The sequence below is a fragment of the Amphibalanus amphitrite genome, unplaced genomic scaffold (genome assembly GCF_019059575.1).
Source record: "Amphibalanus amphitrite isolate SeventyFive unplaced genomic scaffold, NRLGWU_Aamphi_draft 001236F_arrow, whole genome shotgun sequence".
In the NCBI taxonomy this organism is placed as follows: Eukaryota; Metazoa; Arthropoda; class Thecostraca; order Balanomorpha; family Balanidae; genus Amphibalanus; species Amphibalanus amphitrite.
Genome location: NW_024882729.1, coordinates 78,825 through 95,082, shown reverse-complemented (window position 1 = coordinate 95,082; position 16,258 = coordinate 78,825). Strand labels below are relative to the sequence as shown.

At 47.6% G+C, this 16,258-nt stretch overlaps 1 protein-coding gene across 1 annotated transcript in view; it reads left to right on the top strand.

Moving 5' to 3' along the window:
- Positions 1 to 16,258, top strand: part of LOC122371366 (acyl-CoA:lysophosphatidylglycerol acyltransferase 1-like) — a 35,830-nt gene that overhangs the window by 11,065 nt on the left and 8,507 nt on the right. The window contains exon 2 of the mRNA XM_043347636.1: positions 2,150 to 2,216. Coding sequence (XP_043203571.1) covers positions 2,197 to 2,216 — 20 coding nt within the window. The 5' untranslated portion in view covers positions 2,150 to 2,196. The remainder of the gene's footprint in view (positions 1 to 2,149; positions 2,217 to 16,258) is intronic.

Below are 16,258 nucleotides of genomic sequence, written 5' to 3'. Positions count from 1 at the left end.
GAGAGTAAAGCACCTTTTATGGGAGTCAAATGTGTAAAAGGAGTCTCGACTCCATGTTAAGTGAGTGCAATAACGTAGAGTCAAGACACCTCATTTTAACTTGACTCTCATAAAGGGGTGTCTTACTCCCTTGCTCAGATGCACGACTCCCTTTTAAAGATAGCCAACTCCCCAACAAAGGCGTCAACTATTGCCGTTTTGGTGTCGGACACCCTCGCAGAGCTCACTGATCCGATTTAAGGGTGTCATGACCCTCTCAGGAGGACACCATTTTTTGGGTTCGTCGGAAACCGACGCCAAACGATGGGGTCAATGACCATACATTTTGGAGTCGGACACCAAAATCTAAGCACTCAGACTCTAAAACATGGAGTCGTCGTAGAGGTGGGGTGTCAAAATTTTTATCAGTGTTGCATAGTGCATATACATATAGTGCAGAGGGACTTTTGGCTGAAAAGCACCGAGCACTTGACGTTCGTTTTTTAATGGCAACATATATTCTTATTTTTCATTAGGGGTCCTCGATTTCTGAGGCTGCACGGCCTAATTAGTGGCGATTCTCTGATATTATGTCGTCACTCGTCAGTGCGGCTCGGCTCCGGTGAAAGCCCGGCTGTGGCTCATCTGAGATGTACCGTGCATCGGTAGAGTTTCGCCGTGCGGATTAAATATCACCGCCGCACCATTCATCAGCCGTGTGTCCGGTCGGCTCTGGCCGTGCTCTATTGCGTGTCCGTCTCCCCGGCCCCCCCCCCCCCCCCGCGGCGCGTCCCATCACTGTGACCGGTCACATCGTCACGGGCCGGCGCGATCGATACATCCGGGCCGCCGGGGGCTGGGGGTGGGGGTGGGGCGGACCCCCACCTGTGGACCCCACCGACCCCTCCGTTGACCAGCCCCCCCCCTGCCGTGCCGCCCGGCCCCGCCTCCCACCCCGCCCACCTGTTGGTGGGCCCTGGCCCGCCGGCGGCGCTGAACACACGGCCCTCCCGGCCGGTTCACGCCGGAGCTGCGGCGGCTCTCGGCTGCGCCAGCTCGCGGCCCGTCGACGGGGAGCATCGATCGTCGGCGCCGGCGGCAGACGACACGTGGTCGACGGGCCGGGCCGGGCCGGGAGGATGTGGCCGTCGCAGCTGTTCAGACACCCCGCCGGCTGGTCGGGCCAGAAATAGGAGAATCTGGGTGGTCGGCCGGCCGGAGGTAACACGCGAGATGGAGTTTTGGGCTGAGGGAGGTCATTTCCGACCGAGTTAAAACGGATGGCTAAAAACGTGCTCTCCTGTGTCGATTTCTTCCCTCTTCCGCCTCTGGCGTCTCTCTCTCTCTCTCTCTCTCTCTCTCTCTCTCTCTCTCTCTCTCTCTCTCTCTCTCTCTCTCTCTCTCTCTCTCTCTCTCTCTCTCTCTCTCTCTCTCTCTCTCTCTCTCTCTCTCTCTCTCTCTCTCTCTCTCTCTCTCTCTCTCTCTCTCTCTCTTCTCCCCTCCTCTCTCATCAGCTCTTGTTCAGCCGATTGCTAAAATCGGCACCTCCAAGAGTGAGGGCTCATTGTGATGTCACTCACGAGAATTTTTGAATAAAGAAAAAGAGGCTGGGTCGGGCTGAGTCGTTAGCCTTGCGTTAGCCCAGTTTCTGGCTGAACAGATCGCAAAGATAGGTCTCTTGCCTAACTTATAATCAGAAGGATTAATGTTATATTAAATCCGATTTCATTTGCATACCCGCTCCCGCTAGCGTAGGTATTGCTAATTGCCGCCGCCGCCGCCGTCGCCAAAAACATCTCCTTTTGAATCCCATTTCAGAAAGTCATCATATGCCTGCCTCCTCTGCAACCAGTTACCAGTTTGGTCCTTATCCATCCCCACGCGTGCTCCAGCTGTCCGCTCTATCGGTTGGATGGTCCTGCCAGGCGCACCCGGCACCTCGCAGGCTGTTCTGTGAGGTGGAACTGAAATTAGGTGGGACTCAAAGACCGGAGCGAGTGCTGCTGCAACGACCACCAACAGGGTACCCATTCGTAATGTCCGGTGTCTGAAGTGAGTGAGAGGAGCGCCCGGTAGTCGTGCGTCGGACTGGATGGACACAGGGCTGGGATGGCCGGTGCGGGTCTACGTGGGGAGTTTATCGTACTAACGTTATCTCTCTGTTACTCAGGTGACTGGGTGTGACCCGTGACCGGAGGAGGAGGCACGGCGGCCGCGATGGACTCCAAACTTCGGAGGTGAGTGGGCCCTCGACACCTTATCTCGCCCGTCGAGTGGCGCTCTTGAACTTGCGTCCCAGCACTTCCCATGTTGTTATGCGCACGCTTGGTTTGAAGTGGTGCTTTGCGGAAGGCGGCGTTCGAAAATTATCGAAGCCATTGTAGATTACTACCGACATTTTTTACACTGGGTGCTATGGAGTATGGAGTGTGGATGGGCTGAAGTGAAATTGCGAGAGTCTGTGCCTAAATATTTGTGCTTACCTTAATAGTTTATAATTGTCTCAGTTGTATGTCGACGGAATTGATTCATTCCTTTCTCTCCCCAAGTTCTATTGTCCTCACGATGCCGCCTGCAATGAATAAAAGCACCGCACAGCAGGGCGGTTATTTGGTCCGCCGATGAGCCCGCTGATGACCCGAGCGCGGTCGTCTGCGACCGCTACAGCCCCGTCAGCAGGTCCCCTCCCAGTGCACCGTTCAAGGTCCTGTAAACAGTAGCGTGCCACGGCTAGAACAGAGTACACATGTCCGGCCCCTCAGTCACGCCCCGTTCAGGCCTGTTCAGACACTCCCACCTTTTTTCGGACCCTTCCACCTGACGGTCTACCCGTCGGTCTGGCTGTTTACATATCCGCGCCATCCTGTTTTCACGACTTCAATGCACCCAGCTCTGGCAGCCTGTCTGCACCTGATCATTTGTATGTCGACGGCAGATGGCTCGCGCCCGCGGCGTGTTTCGTCTCACCCTGGGCCCTCCTGGCCGTGTTTGTGGATGGGTGGAAGGGTGCCAACACTGACGGATCCTGGGCTTTGCCCGTCCCTCAGCGTTCGAAATTTATGTATTGAATATTTTGCTCGTTCATAATGAAGAGCAAAGAACTTTTATCTATGTAAGGGCGCCAGACTGACTGACTGCTGTGAGCGTCGAAATGTAGCAGTGACGTCGGACGGTTCACGTGTACCCATGAGCGAGTTCGAAGGCGCTCTCTTTCAAAGGAACGAAGTTTTGAGCCATTGTATGTCTGTTGGTTGAATCAACTGATCCAACTAATGTTTGCGGCTGCACGCCAGAGAACATCTTCACACATATGGTTTCTCGTTACCAAAACAGCAGCCTTGTCTTGTCTTCACCAGCTGAAACACTACCAACTGTACTTTTCCGCAGCTGCCCTGCCTGACAGCTGTATCAGCCGACTGGCCGCAGCCGCGCCCACAGTCGCGCCCACAGCCGGCCCGCAGCTGTGGCACAAACATTGCCGCGCGGACTTTGGTCGGTCAATGAGACTGGGCCGCCAATGGAATATCTAGCTGCCCTATCAACTGACACACGAGACTATGAAGGTTAATTAAATTGTTTTAGGTTGATTTACTATTCCCGGAAATATGTCATTCTCCCTCAATTTTTCATCCATTTTCACGTTTTAAAAAGGTGCTTCTGTGTGAATTTCAGCGATGTGAGCTATTCGGTACATAGTCAGTTTCATACCTGTTTTGTTACATATTTCATGGAGTCTTCCGCCCATCGTCTGATGGCACATATCTGCACACCTCCACTCCAAAGCCCGACATATATAAGCCGCTACTCATGTCTGTTTCGTGGTCGATATCTCCACCCACCCCCTGATTCGCGAACCCCATCTCCTATTTCGCGTGTTCAGCCCACCGCCGATGAATGCCGCCACGGGGCCGGTTTGGCGCTACTGGTCTGGCCGTCTGGGTCGGACTGGTGGAAGGACTGGATCCGGTCGACCTGCCACATTTCCAGAGGTCGACTTGGCACTACTTGCAGTTCCGGATTCCATTGTAAAGACGGCTCACTATGAGAATTCTGTACTTCCATCGCTCTATGTATCAAAGCGATGCCCCAGGGCACTGTATGATGTTATAGCATGCTTGGAATGATGTACCCTCGGTACCTTGAGCTTATCCTCGGATTAAAGTCGATTTCCGTGTCCCTGTTATGATGTATCCTCGGTGAGCTATAAAGTCCCATTTCCGTGTCGGCCGCGGTGAATAACCGGAATCGTGTAATGATTCATGGCTCTACGCCGCTGTAATAGGCGGGGCCCTGATACGGTGCCGACACCCCTCGGGGATCAGCCGGGTCTGATAGGCGCCGTATGGGCCGCCGTATTGATTGTGACGGTCATATCCCCGTCTCTAAGGGGCAGCACCGGCAGAAGTCAATAGGGCCCGCGGCTGCGATATTAACGCGGCCCGCGGCAGCAATTTTGGCCGTGGTAGACCGTCCTAATGAAGTCATGACACAGCATGCAGTATACATAGTTGCATTTCGTTATCTTGGTGATTTTTGCATTGCAGGAAAATTATCATGAAGCCTTACTAATCGATATTTTTTTGTTTCCTCAACGTTCATGCTTACGTAAAGTAATAACCGGTGTTATATGTCAAGCTGCTTTGAGGGATTCCAGCAGTGTCTGCGAATCCCGCGTTATTTGGTATCATTGCATTGGTTACAATGTCTTATGAAAGTTCTTAAGTGGACATAAGAAATGACCCCGAATTCCTGCAGTTTGTATTGTAGCCATGTAGCGACGATCTACCTCTTGAGATACGTATCATGAGAGCGATGGTTTGCATCCTAGCTTACCTGATCTAGCATATCATTTATATTCAGCCAGCATAGTTATGTGCTGATGGGTCATGCCACTTAGTTGTGCCCCGGCGGTGACGGGTCCGTCTCTCATATCCAGGGTGTCACTCTCCGATACCCCAAGGGTCGCCTCCGGTGTCTGATGGTCCATCTCCGGTGTCCTGTGGCCGCCCGATCTGGTGTCAGATAGGGCCATCAGTGTGGCTCGTGCGGCGCCCGTTTCCGGCTGACTGGTGTCACTGGTGGCCATTTGGACTGACCCCGGGATAAGGTCACAGTAGGGTGGGGCCGTGCCGCGACCGGCGCCCGGCGGACCCGTCACTCGTCTGTGGCAGAGGTCGTGTGGGCGGGGCCCGCCGCCTGCCACCCTCAGCAGACAGCTGGTCTGTCTTTCCGGGGACGGGATCGGCATGGGTATTGGGCATGGGACACAAATCCTCGACCGATATTTATTCGCTGATATTAAATTGTGGCAGGCCGCGGAGATTTAGCGTTCGGCGGGCGAGGTTATTTGGCCTGCGCCTTTCTCCGTCAGCTGCGGAAGTTCAGCTGGACCTTTGGAAGTTTTCCATGTAGGGATGTCGTGGGAGTGGTGCTGGTCGAGATTTATGAACGGAGGATGCCAGAAAGGCTGTCGAAGAAAATCGAGGTAACTGAAAAATGCTGCTGAACGTTCTGTTGATAGAGCAACTCCGGAAAAATGTCGAATACTTTAAGCGTACTGTATAGGATGCTCATACACGGAAAAAAATATTTACTCCCCTACGTGGGGTTCTGACGTCCCAAATACAGTACCTATATTAGAGTAGATATCCGCCCTATTTTGGAGTTCTATCCATAACTCCCTAAAACTGTCAAAAGGCGATTCATTACTCTCTTGGTGTTTTGAAACTCCCTTGTAAAACGCAATTGAAACTCCCTTTTAGGGAGTAAAAAATAATAGGGAGTAGTGGAACCTAAGAGGAGTAATAAAACTCCTTATTAACTACTCCTTATTCCGGAGTTATGATCGTAAAAGGGAGTTTCACTACTCCTGTTCTGCAAGTGAAACTCCTTTAAATTTGTCTGTGGAGTAATGTCACACCGAAAACGAGACAAGCTAAGTGGTTCCAAAACTCCCAAAAAGGTACTCATCCCAAATACAGTACTTATATTAGAGTAGATAAAGTTAACATTCTGGAGTTTTCCAAAAAAGGTGTGATGTCACCCCAAATATACGGGTTGAGTCACTCCTAATTTTGGGCAGGACGCACATTGCACAAGCCCCAACTGACATAATCAGAGCATTTCCAGCTGGAATTTTAACAAGTATGGATCATTTATAACGTTATATCATTGCAAAAAAAAAGTTACTATGATGCTATGACGTGACGTGTGTTGTGAGGCTGAAATAAGAACCAGTGTCTTCCTATTTCTTTCGCGCATTTCGGAAACAGAGTTTAGCTATAGTGTAATAAATAACCAGCAGACGAATAAAAATCTCGAGCATATCCAACAAAAACACTGGATTATAAACAACATTTCTTCTGTATTCTCGTCAACCAAATCATGCATGTAACAGCAGATTTATGTAGCACAAGAGGGCCAGGAGCCACAAGGATTTGCCACTGGGTTTACAGAAAATCTGCAGCAGCATCCAGTATCATCCAGTATAGCAGCGTCCAGAAAGTACAGCAATGGTGAACGAAGTATGGCTATCATAGATGTTAACCCTCGCCCTGGCAGGGGGGGGGGGGGGTCGATGCGACCCCATCCCCCTAAGGTTTTTCAAAGATAGCGTAAAAACGGCGGTGCGCAGTGCCGCCAAATTTGGCACTGCCTATGGGGCAACCTTTTAACATATGACCTGAAAATTTCAGGTCCGGGTGACCTTGGGTCAGGTCACCAGGTCAGAACAACCGGTACAAGGTCATGGTCAAATTTCAATTTGTTTATGCACCTGTCCAACTCACAGTTTTGGACTGATGTCCTTCAAACTTTCAGGATGTACTAAGTTCACCGAGTTGTATAACATATTGTTCGTTTTTTTATGTCACTGACCTGAGGTGAGTTAGAGGTCATTACGTCGTAATGTTAAGCCTATGGGAAAATATTCAATTCGGAAAATACTGAAGATATCCGCTTCGTTCTATCACTTTTGTGCTTTGAAACCACAGTACGTAACATTATGTCACTTGGTGCTTCTTTGTTTGGTGTACTTATCCAAGGGTCAGGTCAAATGAGGTCAACTGAGGTCAAATGACGTTTGTGCCGATAACTTGTCACATAATAAGGATAAAGCTTTCAAAATGGTACCATTCTGTTCCTCTTGAACAGCCGAGTCGAATGATATGCAACATTAAGCATTTCGACCATTCTTAAGACTTAAGTTGTACTTAGGATGTGCTTAATATTTTAAGTACACCTAAGCAAGCAAAAAAGTACATCATTCAACGCGCCTTGATGTGCTGAGTTCACTGGTGCTTTTGTTTTTGTTCTATCTTAATTAGATAAAAAGTTAGAAGCGAAAAACTTTTGACCTGTTTTAGCGAAAATTTTACACGTATACCCCCAAAGGCCAAAACTCCCCTTAATATTGACCTAGAGCAACCAACTTTGCACAGGGGCGAGAACTCCAGGGGGCCCACCTACCTACCAAATTTGGTGTTTCTAGGTGCCATAGGAGGCAATCGCAAGAGGGGGGGGGGGTTCGCATCGACCCCCCCCCCCTGCCAGGCCGTGTTATGAAAATGCCCTGCCAGGGCGAGGGTTAAAAATTAACACATTTTTATGCAGAAACAATTGAGAATTGAGACTCTCCATAACACTGTAACACGGTCATAGGGGTGTGATTCTAAACACACATATCCAGCGCCGTGCTGGTGGTGCGAGTTTTCCGTGGAGTGCTGGGGAGGGGGGGGGGACGGCGTTTTCGCGCCCCAGTCTAACTCGGCTCTTGGGTCATCTAGCGACACGCGGTAAACGGCACTTCGATAGTCAAAAATAATGAAGAAAATAATCCTGTCATTTTTAGATCATGTCAAAGATCAGGTCACCAGAGGTCATCAAAGGTCAAATTTTGCCTCTTTCAATAGTTTTTGAAAACCGGCGCATAACTTGGGAACCTAAAAGAGTCGCAGCACCGCGGAAAGGCGCGTTCGATAGCCATTTTTAACGCTCTTTCGTAATGTGTCCTGAGATGTGGCCTCAGGTCAACAGTTTAGCCTCTAGAGAGAAAAAAAAAGAACTCAACAAATAACCGTTTTACGAAAATAATAGTGTATTTCTGTAATCACTTTTGACTCAATAGAGTCACGACATTGCTGTTGGCAGCATCATATTCCTCTTGTCGAAACGCATTGAATGAACTATAATTTGACCTTGAGGGGTAATTTTGAAAATTTAACTTAAGGTCAAGGTCATGACTTGACCGGGAAAGGTCATGCTGCATATCGGTCGATTCTTTTCGTCAAGCTGAACACATCTGAGGTTTTTTACCGCTCTAGCATGTCTCTCAATCGATGTTTGAGAGTGTTTAGAACGACGTTCGTCCAAAAGATGCGCATTGCAATTTTCTCCCATTCACTTATAATGGAGATTGCGCAAAATTGCCCTGGCATTAGGTCATCGATATCGAAGTTCTGAGATATAGGTATATTTTATAGATTCTTTTGCTTTTATCAATCGCCGAAAATTGCAACACAATCATTCAGTCGGTGTAGCTACCACGAGCATTCTTTCTACGGTGAGGTCACTTGAAGTGGCCTGGTGACCTGACCTTTGGCGACCTGGGTCTGAAATTTTAACATTTGTGGGAAAAGATGCATGAGCAGGTGTGCCAAAGAAGACGGTGGCTCCACGCAGCCATTTGTGAGCTATCTGCGAAAACCACGGGGGGGGGGGGGGTCCGAACGCTCTCCCCGGTCAGGGCGGGTTAAAATCGGTATTAGTCGCTGCATCTCGCGACGGCACACATGCTCGTTTTTTTCCGCGAGCCTCTAGCTCAAGTTGGAAAGAAATGGGAAGGGGATTCGCCCCTCGACCTGGGTACATGCAGAAAACCGGTAGGTCCGGGGAGGGTTAAGGTTATACAATATACACACTGTGGCTCAGCATCCATGCACAGTGTGCATTGCACACACTGTCTCCGTGAGGGTTGTGCTGGATGAATAGACAACCACGCGTTGGACACTATTCGTTTATCCAACGTATTCCTCGTCGTGGAACGGGCTTCCGAGCGTGTTTGCCAACCATGCTTGCCAGCATTATCTGCAATGGAAAATGTTCCGTTGTGACTAAAAAAGACAATATTTTAAGTCTGCATAGGTTGGGTCAATGGGTTTCTGAGAAACTTTATCTAGGAGCTAGGGACATTCCCAACATCTGATGAAATTTGATGCAATTATAAGGTCACTGTATTGGGCGAGGAGTGATGTTTGCTCTGCTCTGTGCTCAACCTTTGCAATTGATAACTTGAGCTTTTTAACATTTCCGTATAACATTTTATATAACTAACATTTTCATAAACATTTCAATTCCGGAATTCACGCTTGAGTGCATTTGTCTTTTGATGTGGCGGGTAATTTTCGGAAAATTATTGAGAGAGGCCTATTCTAATAAATCAATATATGTAAATACACGTATTTTTTCATATGCCTTTCATTAAAACTTGTTGATAGGATATATTACAAACAAAGTAACCAGTACAGGCATGCACCTCAAATAGGTATACAGATATGCACAGATAACTACAGCTAAGGCTGAGCTAGACACGATAAATCAGGACACTGAGTAACACCGCGCATGAGGTATGGAGCACGGTCTGGGTCCGCCAGAGGGTCGCGGCTCAGATCGACACCTTGTAGCACAAAACTTGCCCTCATTTCCTCATATATCTTTCTATACATTATAAGGCGAGTAGAGATTGAGCTGATGGATTTTGAGGGTGATGATGGTATGTCTTGGTGTCCGGCTAAAGAATGGGATGCTGATGGTGTGTCGTAGTCGTGGGTTTCAAGCGCTGGGGATGGTGGTGCTGTTGGGTTGGATTGAGCTGGTGATCGTGGCTGAGGGAGGGTGTGAGAGAAGTGGGCCTGAGTGTTACGAGTATCATGATAAGTCTGTTGTTTCGGTGTATGATGTGGAGCTGCACGTGGTGGTGAGGTTTGGTTGGCGGGGCTCATGGAGAAGGAATGATCAGCAGAGCCTCTTTCTTTCTTTCTTTCATTAAAACTAGTTTCATTGTTAAACCCTCGCCGGCACAAGGGGGTGGGGCAGGTTTTTCGCAATTAACTCGCGCAAAAAGCGGCCGATCGCGACGACACTTTCAGTACCCTCGTGTAAATCAATTTTACACCTACCCTGATAATTTCATGACCCTGACCCAAATGACCTTTGACCCGTGGCCTATTTTCCAAGACCATGTTTGGCCAGAATCGCGATTCGGCGTATACGTCGGCTCGCATTAGCAGCGCGTTTGCAGTCTTTTCGTGGTTTCAAGCGTTCAAACATGTGATATGATGTTGGTCTCATGGATTAGGATGGGTGTCAAGGTCACCTGAAGGTCAGGTCAGGTCATTGACTTTTGGTGACCTCGGTTAAAAACCATTTGAACATTTACAAAGTAGTTTTCGTGCCTTCGTAACATGTTACGAGGCTGTCAGAGGCGGTTGACACCTACTACAAATACCCGGCAGCACCCTTACTGGTTGACCTGACCTGACCTGACCTGACCTGGCCTACATGCATAAGGACATCATCTGTGATCTAAACCAACATGATATTCATGATCAGCGCCCCGAAAAAAAACAGCAGCCACCCTTTACGATGTTCTTGCAGGTCCCGATTTTCCTTTGGGTCATTGACCTGACCTAGAAGGTCAACCGATGACATAGGACCTCAAAATTTGGTATCATCGGCTTTCTCTCGTCAAGGGCAATACGCTCGTTTTTTTCCGCGAAGCTCTAGCTCGATCAGGGGCCAAACGCCAGGGAGGTCGTACCCCCCCCCCCCTTGTGCCGTCGAAGTACGCAAAATGGCCTGTGCCGGCGAGGGTTAAAGTATAAATTACCTTATGAAAAGGCTACTTGAATATGGGGCATGGATCTATGCAGCGCAGATAACCAATGACATTCAGGTACTCAGATTATTTTTCAAAGAAAGGAGCAAAATAGAACAAAAATTAACCGGAACATGTAAGCCATTACCACGAGTTTCCAAAAACTGTAAATCTTTTATTAATTTTCGTTTTTAACCCTTGTATATTCTGCCATGACAAGTCTACGACAAAGGGGAACAGGCGGTGATGTTGTTCATTGCATTCTCTAGTTTTGCCAAAAGTGTATAGCTACCAAAAAAGAATGATTCCGGGAAGAGCCGGCATAGGTACTGGACGTCAATATTTTGGGCAAAGAAAAAAAAAACAGCCTCCACTGCAGTAGCTTCTGGTTTTAATATGTCACGAAGAAAATATAACTGTTGAACGCATCTCCAAAGTCGCAGCGAGAAGGGACTTGCCTGAATTGTGAGCTCGAAGATCCTGTCAGTTATATGCAGTGAGATGATAGTTGCTGCTGCGAGAGCGTCGTCTCCGAGAGTATCGTCACCAACTCCCACCTTTTCCTGCACCACTCTCCGCCGAAAACTCTCACAATCCACTGACAGTCCACTGACACCACCACCGGCATGTTCACTGTAGGCGCAACTGCCACCGACTGCTGCCTTGAAAATGGCGTCGAAAACGCACGTGCATCAGTGCGTTTTCGAGTTTTGCGCGATGGCGGCAAAACTCTTTCAATAGGAGTTTCAGGTCTTTTTTTGGAGTTCAGTTACTCTTCTTTTCTTTTGACTGTCCTCTCTGTTCTTCGTTAACTCCCTTTGCGGTGAATTACTCTGCATTGCGTACTTCCAAGCTTATTCGAACTGTCACAGCAGAGTGACAAAACTCCGACCGGATTTGTATACTCCGAGCGGTTATGCATGGGGAGTAAGTGAAATCCCAATCTCTTTCCTTTACTCCGACAGATAAAGTGAGGTACTTTTATTACTCTTCCTCGCCATGAAATACTCCAAAATGAATGGTATATGAACACCATCAAAAGGAGTTTTCAAAAAAAGGTGTATGTAAATCTCTCGCGGAGTAAATATTTTTTTCCGTGTAGGAGCTCATTGCACTCGTACAATGCGTCTTTTTCGAATGCCGCTTTGATGACTTCAATACCGGAACGATATAGGCATTGTATCGTCTGATTTTCGTGGCAGTGGTGTCACGAAGACGAAAACTTCCGGGCTCGCTCTTCCACACTTGGATTTATTGCTATCGTCATTCATTTCTTCTTCAATTTGCTTAAGGACTTTGGCTTGCTGACAGCACCCTTCCTAATTCTATTGTCCCTCCTCTCGACCTCTTTTTCTTTCCGTCCTCATTATCCGAGAATAGATCCTCCACCAGCTCCCGCTGGATTTTTCTCGTCATCGCTCTCATCGCCACCATAATGCCTCTATTCGCCACCACCACCGCGCCGTCGGCAGGCGCGCGGTGACGAACGGCTGCGGTCGCCGACTATGTATACGGCCACTGGTAACCGTAGCGGCGCGGGTGGCGTGTTGTAAACAGCCATATGGATCGGGTGGGAACCCCGACCCCAGAGCCGAGCCCACCGCGAAAAACACACCTCACTGTCAGTCACGCTATCATATGCAATCGAGTGTGTACCATGTGTGCCAACGACCATGTACCATGTGCGCTTTTATGGTCCACCTGCACTTGAGTTTCGCTCTTGAGTCATTCGTGCGGTTATGACATATACCTACCATGGGTGCTTATCGCACTAATTTTTAGCATTAGCAGACAGACACGTGACGTAGGGCTCGTGTAAATGGTAACGGGCATGAAATATACCTAAGTGTGCTAACCACTTTTCACTTATGCCATAAATTCAATACAACGAAAGGAAACATGGCTGTTCTGGTCCCAAATGCTCATATAGCGCCTCTGCGCCTGATTCCCGGATGAAAAGTCAAAACGTTAAAAGTAAACGGATAAAAAGTCAAAGGACATTAAGTCAACAGACAGAAAGTCAACATCGCAAGAAGTCAAAGGACAAAATGTCAAATGAACAAAAAGTCAACCTGCCAAAAAGTCAACACGCCAGAAGTCAACAAGCTAAAAGTCAACACGCAAGAAGTCAAAAGACATAATGTCAAAGAGACAAAAAGCCGACATGTCAAAAAGTCAACGCGCTAAAAGTCAACACGCTAAAAGTCAACACGCATAAAGTCAACACGCAAAAAGTCAAGACGCTAAAAGTCAACACGCCTAAAAGTCAACACGCTAAAAGTCAACACGCTAAAAGTCAACACGCGAAAGGTCAGCATGCTAAAAGTCAACACGCTAAAAGTCAACATGCTTAAAAGTCAACACACAAAAAGTCAACAAGCAAATAGTTTATAGGTGCGCGAAAAGTTGATGCGCAAAATGTAGTCAACAGTAAAAAGTAGTCTTCAACAGCAGTCGTTAACTAAGTCGGTACAAGTACGCCGCAGCCCGCGTCTCCGGTCGGCGACTGACCCGCGCCGGGCCACCTGATCCCCGGCCGCCGCCCGCTGGGCGCCGGCTGCACCGCATAGAGAGTCTCGGCGCGTCCCCGTGCGTGCCCCGACACTACCGATAAGAACGCTCCTACCTATTTTTACTTTGCTTTAAAAAGTATATTGGGAATGTGAACTTATCTATATAAAGTTGGCGTACTGTGCCTGCTGGTGGCGGGGGGGGGGGGGGGGGGGGGCAGTTCCGATAAGGAGACGTAGGGCGGAGGCGAAGATGAAGGAGAGGGACAGTAACTGGTGGCCACAATGCGCTATACTTGTCACCTCTCTTTGGACGTCACAGCTCCGAGGTCCTAAAAAATTGTGTTTTTAGCAATCGCATCTCGATAACTTAATTGACCTATACATTTCGATGAAAATTGGTCACCTTAATTGTATGCAGTCCGTACCTTTCGATGAAAATTGGTCACCTTAATTGTATGCAGTCCGTGAATATTAACAGGTTGTTGTCTGTTGATGCTGATATGAGCGTTCCTTTCAAGGCAGGACAATCCGACAATCACACCATTGCCTCTCGTTCCAACTTCCACCTATTTAAAAGAAATTTGTTTTGTTTTGTTGGGTTAGGCCCTTTCGGTCCAATTAGACCATTTCAGAGCCGGAAGGATGATAGGAATTAGGGGGAGACATTGGTCTGGGCAGGCATCCTAGTGAGTCACCGGGGCTGAGCCCATCCCGAAGGACAGGCCGATCAGCCCCAAGGTACTAGAGGTGGCAAAAGATGAAAATTTTGGGAACCAGACTCGAACCAGACCCGACTGGACATTTCTGGAACCAGTCGGACCCGGTCTAAGTTGGAATCGGAACCAGTTGGACCCGTTCCCAAAAGTCAATTAATACAACCTACTTGTAGGTATTAGTTGTATCATGTAAAACAGCCTTTTTCCCAATGGGAATACTCATGAGCTACTGTGTTCAAAGAAACATTCGCTTCATTCACTTCATATTTTGCAATAATGTGTAGTGTGGAAGATGTATAGTTTATGGGGACCCGGTTGGACCCGTCAGAAAATTTCCAGGAACCGGTCTGGACCCATATGGGTCCAGACTGGTTCTTTGGACCGGGTCCTCGGGTCCACATTTTGCCATCTCTACAAGGTACTCACTGCACCCGGCTACGGGGTGCGCTCCCTCGGGAGCAGCGGTGCCGCTCCAGCAGCCCGCATGAGATAAAGTTGCCTGTCCAGCCCGGAGGGGGTTGCGGCGTGGAGGAGAAGGACTTCCGTATCCTGAGGATAGAAGCATGGAACGGTGATTTAAAAGAAACGACGCGCTTTACTATTGTACCAATTGTACCATACAATACGCTTGAACTATAATAAAAGTGTGAAATCGCTAATAGAACCCGTGACGGAATCAATTGATGAGAAACGTCTCCCTACACAATATAGGAAATTTGAACAAGCGAAACTTTTCGTATCGATAACATTCCGGGCTACTATATTTGTTGAAATAATTCCAGTAAACTGCGCCTGGGACAGTCAGTTGTCTCGAAGGATCATGTAACGCTGCCTCATGACAACCCTACGATGCGAGCGAGCTCCCACCTAGCACGTGTCAACGGATGTGTGTCAGATTTCAGCCAAGCATGCCCGTGTGACCAGCTGAGTCGCGGTTGCGGGCCATGGGAATCCCCATCAGTCGTGCAATGGAGGCAGTCTCGCTTCAATGTCCAATGATGCAGGTTATATTGTGCAGCATCCTGCTTAATTGTGTACAGCTGTTTGTAAATGTTATCTCATATATGTAATGACTGATGATCCAGGTGTCATTGACTTTCCCCCGGTTTACATAGCATATTTGACGAGGCTCTAACTCGTTAATTTGGCGATAATTTCGATGCAGTGGTCTTCATATATTTAGAGGGGATCATTTTGTAAATTGTTAAGCACCATTCTTTTGCAATCTTTTGCAATTTTTTTGGCATCTTTTGCAACATCACGGACGGAGATATAAGCTTGCAACAAACCCTATGTAAACTGGATTTTTGTCTCTTTGACTTGTCCTTTTGAGTTTTTGGATTTTGGCTTTTTGTCCTTTGGATTTTTTCGTAATTTGACTTTATGTTCTGTTGACTTTTCGTCTTTTGACCTTTGTCCTCTTCACTTTTTGTCCTTTTGACTTTTTGTCCCTTTGATTTATTGTCCTTTTGACTTTTTGGACTTTGACTATAGGTATGTCTTTTTGACTTTTTGAACTTTTGACTTTTTATTTTGACTTCATGCCCGGTTGACTTGTTGTTTTTTGACTTTTTGTCCTTTTGACTTTCTGTCCTTTTGTTTTTTTTGGATTTTGACTTTATGTCCTGTTCACTTTTTGTCTTTCGACTTTTGTTCTTTTTACTTTTTGGCAATTTGACTTTTTGCCGTTTTTACTTTTTGTCTTTTGACCTTATGTCCATTTGACTTTTTGTCTTTTGACTTCTATGCTAGTTGGCTTTTTGTTCATTGACTTTTTGGCAATTTCACTTTTTATCTTTTGACGTTTTATCCTTTTTGACTTTTTGACTTTTGACTTTCCTCTTTGTTGACCTTTTACCTGTTGACTTTTAAGATTTTTGACTTCGTGTTTTTGACGTAATGTCTGTTGACTAATCATCCTTTTACCTTTTATCATTTGACTTTTTGTCCGGAACCCTCTGCGCCTGCCCCAGTAGGTTTTTTTTTAGGACAATTGGGTGATTTGAAAGTCTTACCTTCATAGGCTTCGGTCATTGACGGTAAGGCGCACAACGCGCCAATGTTTTACCATGGTGATTTTGTCGTGTGCCATGTGCCGCACCTAATGTGCTTTCCAGTGCTTGCACCGGTATAAAGCGATGAACCGTGTGTGTCCAATTTATTAAATGGAACTTAGC